The 7,163-nt window shown below is 38.4% G+C and overlaps 1 protein-coding gene across 1 annotated transcript; it reads left to right on the top strand.

Moving 5' to 3' along the window:
• Positions 1-730: 730 nt before the first annotated feature.
• LOC309508154 (putative nuclease HARBI1) lies at positions 731-3,809 on the top strand (the record flags this gene model as incomplete). The annotated part of the gene is made up of 2 exons (XM_082182680.1): positions 731-1,719; positions 3,687-3,809. Exons 1-2 carry the CDS (start codon positions 994-996, stop codon positions 3,807-3,809), a joined length of 849 nt encoding a protein of 282 aa, XP_082038806.1. The 5' UTR covers positions 731-993.
• Positions 3,810-7,163: the final 3,354 nt, after the last annotated feature.

Genomic DNA, 7,163 nt, shown 5'->3' with positions numbered 1-7,163 from the left:
TCAATATCCCTCAGGTAAGTAATTTCCTTAATCATCATTCACATAAAATCTTTACAATAATTTCACATTAAAGGTACAATATGTAAGAATTCCGCTTATCACTGCAATATATGCCTTTTTTATTGTAAGAGAATAGCGGCGAAAAAAAAAAAACATATTGTAGCTTTAACCTCTCTCTTTTTCAGGCTCACATGTATCACGTCAAAGCCACAGCATGTGAGACTCATTAACTCAACGATTAAACTTATACATTGCAAAACCACATACAAATAACACATACATCTCATAGTTTAAATAAATATTTGTATTCACAATTGCCTTGTGCTTATTTCAAAATAAACAGCAATTGATCATACAACAATAACCGCATCCAGTATTTCCACACGATAATACGTCAAGATTGATATCCACACGAACATAAAATTAACTGCATTATTTTAACATAACTGTCTCTTCATGAAATCCAATACTTTTTTAGACAAAATCAACAGTTTACACCTAGATTTCCTTCTTTTTAAAGAATACTTGCTCTATCTTATTGCTCTCCTCTCGGTTGCTTCGAACGCGCTGCTTCTACTGACTCAGCAGGGCGGATTTGTTTCTCGGTCTTCTCTCATTGGTAAATTCTAGTATTCATCTTATTCTAATTATTCCTTTTCCACATTTATTTTCCTCCTAAATTATATTTCAGTTAATCATAACTATACTTTTTAATTTATTTAAACTCTATGGGCCGGTTTCCCGTACGGGGATTAAGCCTAGTCGTAGACTAAATGTCATTTTAAACCTGGATTTATTGAAGTAGCTTTCTCACACATGGATTACAATAGTCTCAGACTTGCACTAGTCTAGACTTAAACAATCGGATTTCTAGAAGTAGGATTAGACCTAATTCAGATCTAAATGAAGTCTTAAATTAAACCTGGTCAGAAGCAGGTTTAACCTCAGATTAAAAACTTCTTGCCTCAAGGCTCACGTCCACAGTAGCAGAAAATGGATTACCTCGACTATTTCAACGACAATCAGAGACCACCACCAAGACCAGAAAGAAGGTTGCTGAAAGACAGGAGCAACCCACTAAATGATTTTGATGATTTACATTTTCTTGACCGTTTCCGTATGTCAAAGGAAAATGCAACAGAAATAATTGGTTTGCTGCAGCCCAAGCTTTCAGGTGACTTAGTCAGGGGCACCCCTATTTCTCCTTCCTTACAAATATTAATTACCTTAAGGTTTTTGGCATGTGGAACCTTCCATCGTGAAACTGGGGATTTGTGTGGTGTAGGTGAATCAACAGTGAGCAAAATAGTACACAAAGTCTGCAGTGCTATATGTGAACTGAAAAAGGATTTCATCAAATTCCCAAATGCTGCTGAACAGGCCACCTACAAGGTAGATTTCTATGAATATGGGAACTTCCCTGGAGTCATTGGTTGTATCGATGGCTGCCACATTCCCATCAAGTGTCCCTCTACAGCAGATGCTGAGGAATTCAGAAATCGTAAAAACTGGTTTTCAATAAATGTACAAGGAGTGTGCACTCCCACTATGCAGTTCTCCAATATTGTTGCACGTTGGAAAGGTTCAACTCATGACTCAAGGATTTTCCACAACTCCTCTTTGTACGGTCAGTTTGAAACAAGACAACACTCTGGAATTCTACTTGGTGACAGTGGGTATGCACAGACAAACTTCTTGTTCACCCCTTATCTCCATCCAGTCAGACCAGAGCAACAGCGCTATAACCAAGCTCATGTAACCGTGATACACACTAAACGTAAGCTTACACTGTGCTAGGTTCGAAAGGAGCTAAGTGATATAAACGGTACCCATAAAAGGAAGTATCAGACCAGGTAAGTAGTAACCAGTAAATTTTACTCACATTAAGTTGCAAATAACAGTTGAAACACAATTGCATAACATGTATATGAAAAAAAATAAAAAAATTGGGCCCTTTAAAATAAATGAGTCTCTGATTGTGTCCTTTTGTAGTTGTTAAAGTCTGTTTTGTGATTACTTTCTGTATTAATCAATCCTGTCAATAGTTCGGTGTCAAAAGTGTGTGTCACCAGTTCTTTGACAGTTCCTCCTTTTTAAAAGGAAGTTTGCACTTGGATGAAAGTGGGTACCAGCTCAGGCGACTGATTCTTTCCTACCACCAGGGGAAACGTTCGATGAGTTGGTCTGCGTCTCTTCACGATCACACTGGGAGGCTCGCCATCGATAGAGAAGGATCTTCCAAGTAGTTTTCACTCTGTCCATAAGACCTGACCTGTTTTTTTTTTAACCCCTTCCTCATCACCCCCAATTTTGGCAAGTGCTGCATACATGAAATGCCCAAAATAAAAAGGTTACTGCTCATAAGTAATTCTGAATAGAAACATAACACACATACATTTAGAAAGCCAACCCTTGAGAGTTTATAGTTCAAGACTCAAAATTAACCAGACTGTTATTAATATTTAGATATATAAGCTCAAACATATTTTGAACTAAAATAATCCGGGATCACCAGTGATCCCTGACAGGTACAGGAAATTTTAAATAATGTTCTATATATCTATATGTTGTACAACAGTCATACTAAAGCATAACAACCATGTAACATTAAGCATCACATGCTGCATGATACTAAATGATCACATGTTCAGGCCTATTTATCACACTTTAGTTCAAACTTCAAACTTCAACTCAATATCTAGAATATAACATGCACAACCTTATACTTAATTAATAACAGCTGATAATAAATCAACAAAAATGGCATACTCTTATGCATAATCCCTGGATTAGAGAAAAACTGTAAACAATACAGGCTCTACATAAGTTAAGTTGCAACACATAGCTGTAGTTGCAATATTAATACTCTAATTAGAGTACCCTTTTTAGAACAAAATGTTATCTACTCACAGCAGAATTTAAACATTCAAGTTTAACATTTCCACTCACAACATTCAAATAAAATCATCAAAGAAACCATATAGTATTTTTTATAACATTCCCTTCAATAGAAATGCTGTGTAATTCACTCAGCTATTCCTTAAAACAAAACAAATGAACATAAAAACAGCTGTGTTCAGGTAACTTAAATATCAGCTTACTATTTATGTACTCTTTGTAAACTTTGTATCACAGTTAGCAAGCAATATTAACATCATGCAGTTCACTAGCTTACCGAGACAAATACAGGTGGAAAACGGGGTTTTCCAAACTCTCGGTTGCTCCTCCTTATTCTGTCTTCTGTGTTGGTTCTTTAGCTTGCTAATACACTCACTTGTATCACTCTGTTAACTTTAAATCTGTAAATTTCCTCTCGTTTCCCGTCGCCATCAATCGTTCGCGCGCATGGTTGAATCACGCAATTTGCCTCGTGTCCTGTCAATCATGTTCCGCTAGGGGAGGAACTATCACTCCTGATTGGCTGATTTCTTCCTAAGGGATATTACACTATTTTGGCTGTTTTTTTCTTAAAGGGATATTACACTATTTTAATACAATTTTAAAGTAATTTGAACTCTGTATTGCCACTGGGTTACACTCACATGCTCACCAGAGGGCTAATAGAGCGCATGTTTGGTGTATGGAAGAATCGTTTCCAGTGTCTCCGAAATACACTGCGGTTTGAACCTAGGAGGTGCTGCATTGTTATTATTGCAACAGCAGTGCTTCATAATTTTCTTAAACAGTGTGGCTGCCCAGACCCTGATATTGAAGATGATGATGACCAACATGTCCCTATCGCTGAGCTAGCCAATGACAGAAATGGACTTGCTTACAGAGATGCTTTTGCTTTGCAGCACTTCTCATAAATGAGCCTTGAGTGATACATAGGATTGGCATAGACAGGTAAAAAAAAAATCTGGAAATTATTTATTTAACTGAGATTTTGTTCCAAAGACAATTGACACTGCTGCTGCTTCATGTCTGTCTCTTTCATAGACAACTCAAGATGAAGAATTTTCATTTTGACTTCATGTTCTTCTTTTAAATATTGTAATTTACGTTCATGGAACTCTATGGCAAGTTTCTCATGAATTGTCATCCTTTTCCCTCTTGACCTGCTGCCTGGATTAGAGACTGCTGGATGCTGACTAATGCTACTGCAGGAGACTGGATGCTGCTGCATGTTGGTGCTGGCTGCTGCTGGATTCATTTGAGCATCTTGACTGTTCCCTGCGCCCCCCAAGTCCTGTGTCAAGATCAGGTCATCTTTGTATGGAAAAAAAAATGTAGCATTACATTTGACTTCAACAATAAAGGTCATTACATAATTTGTGTTACAAGACATGACTTGCATTTAATTATGTTGGATGGGATAGCACATGTTACTGTAAATGAGACGTGTCCTATCAAATGAGTCTTTGAAAGATTCCTCACCTGAACTGTCCAAATGGTCATCATCTGGAATACCTTCCAGGGGTTGCTGACTTTCAATAATCCCAGCCAACAAGTCCCCCAACTCCTCTGTGTCTGGTGGAACTGGGAGTCCCCCACCTGTCTTGAAACGCTCTTGACGCGTAGCAGCAGTTTTTTTTCAGGTTTATTTTTATGTTTTTCCACAGGACCTTTACAAGATAATATATACTCTGAAGTAGGAGTTCTATATAATATTGTTTACTTTTTCCATTTTATTAATTAAAACATTTATAATTGACTGATTTGTAAGAATGGGGCAACAATAAATCTTACCTGAACTTGTTGGAGTGTCCGTTTGGTTACTTTTTCATTTGAGTTGAATTTATTCAATATGGAAATCCATGCCTTCTTCTTCTTGTTTTCTGTACCTGAATCATGCTGTTTGTTTTCAATTACAGGATAGTTTGATACAATTTGTTTAAAAAGGGTCTTCTAAAATTCACTGAAGTTGTTTGAGCGTTTTCTTCGGCCTTTATCCATTTTTTGGTTAAGTGTAGTGACTCCTGTTCCACACACTCCTTAAGACTAATGAATTACAAGTATTCCATACCAGGTTTTTAAAGCAACCTCTCCTTAGCCACATGTGCATGCCATTAATCTAATCGGGTTTCCAAAAGATGATCTCACTTGTCCTTGATTACCTTAATCTGAGACTCTGTAGTCTAGAACTAGTTAATCCAAATTTAAGCAACATCTCAGAAAGTCAGTTGTTTAGTGTGGATTAATTTAAGTAGAATTAGCCTAGTCCTGGTTTATTTTAAGCCCTTAACGGGAAACTGGGCCTACAATTCTTATTATTAATCCTGAAATTAAAGGTGCTGTAAGCGATGCTGGGAGTCGTAACTTCTTGTTGACATTCGAATTGTTGTCAAACAAAACGGAGGCTAGCTAGACCCTCCCTCCTCCCCTCCCTTCCAATATTATCATACATATGTACTAGTCACTACAAACAAAGTTAAGTTTTACTGATACTTCATTCAATGTGTAATGTCGCTAAGTTAGATAAAGGGTTTTATATAATGCAGAACAGAATGCAGAAAAAGAGAAACATTATTTTAAAATCGTTTCGCCACCTGAAGCTATAACTATAGCTCTCATACAAGGACGCAATAATAGCAAGATAACGTAGCTTCGCGTTTCCCAATGAGAATAAACAACGGCGGCGTCGTAAACAAATTTTGTCAAAGTTGTCAATAGCTTATAAATGAACATTCAAATTCATAACAAACAGTGGATGAAAACAATCATTCACACAAATTGTTGCCCTACTGTGAATTTGCTTGATCATTTACAATAGAGATTGATCGCTAGCTGCTAGAAACATAACGTTATATGTTGTATTCACCAAAGTTAACGCTGACTGCATAGTTCTAGCTAATTACATCCTTGTGTTGGTTTGGCGAACATGAACGTCAATTTAGAAAGAAAAATGGATTTACCTGTTCTGCAAAAACAGAGCAACTGAATGTGGATTGGAAGCCCTTCTGCCGGCGGAGTTCTCGCCACCTTTAAAAGGTTTTTCCGATGTAAATTCGGTATTTCGCGTGTTCCTTATCCTCGTCCCTTATCCTTGTCCCTCTTCTTTGCAATTTGTTCATCGGACACCTCTTTGGTCGTGTTTCGGCCATAATTCAAACTTCCCTCTTCATGCTTCTCTCTCCTCCACACCCACTTCATGTGCACGCACACTAACCCCCCAAACCCCACCCTCAAATACGTCTTGTCGGTGATTGGCTGGAGCACTGTTTGTTGTGTTTCATGGTGCGGGTGAGCCCAGTTTGTTTTTGTTGCCGTTTGTGGAGCCTGTGGTGTCTACAGAGACCGCATTTTTTTACAGTGTGTTCAGGGGACAGGCAGCTAGCGGATAGTGAGGAGATGTTTGCTGTATGTGACAAAAAATGTTTTGGCCTAAAAAACACGTGGCATCGCTTACAGCACCTTTAAGTCAGGGTTACACACAGCATTCTGTGTAGTACCGAGAACTGCCATAAATCTACTACCCGGAACCGTGTTGTGCCAAATTATTACCCCCCCTAGTATTGGTAGGTTTAGGATTAGTTGTGGGGGAAGGGTTAGGATTAGCGGTGGGGTTAGGATTAGTCAATTAGGTACTGACTTCAACGAGGGGGTTAATAATTTGGCAGGGGGTCGAAATTCGGCACAACACCGGCGCCAGGGCCGTATTAACCATAGGGCTAGGCGGGGCTAAAGCCCCGGGGCCCGAGCAAGGAGGGGGCCCGTGATTGGCTGTGGAGCACTAGCCATCGGTAACGCTGATTGCCAAAGCCTTACCACGCCCCACACAAATCAGCCCTGTTACTTTGTGGCGCTTTGCCGTAAATTACATGCATTATCATGGTATCATTATCAATATTATTAATTGACCGTTTGCAATTGACCCTCCTTTAGTTACTCACGAGTCACACCACACATCTTACTCACGCAGTGTTTTCGGTGCTGATGCAGTAGTGACGCGTTCATAAACGGCACCTAAAAGCTGTCACAAAGAACCAGCAAGTAATGATTATGAATATGTAAAATATTGCAATGAGACATTTTAATTGTTTATTGCAAAGATGAAGTTGACGATAGGCTACTGACGCGATCTTCAGTAGTGAATGCGCCGGGCCGGAGAGAAATGCACATTTCGATTACATAGTTTTATTTTGTTTTGAATGGTTCTTTTTAAAAGTAAAGATTTCGAGCTTTCTGTAGATAATAGATATATTTTGAAAAAATGTAGGTCT

The sequence above is a fragment of the Leuciscus leuciscus genome (genome assembly GCF_965113295.1).
Source record: "Leuciscus leuciscus genome assembly, chromosome: 10".
Classification (NCBI taxonomy): Eukaryota; Metazoa; Chordata; class Actinopteri; order Cypriniformes; family Leuciscidae; genus Leuciscus; species Leuciscus leuciscus.
The sequence above is the reverse complement of the archived record's forward strand: the minus strand, read 5'-3'. Positions and strand labels throughout refer to the sequence as shown.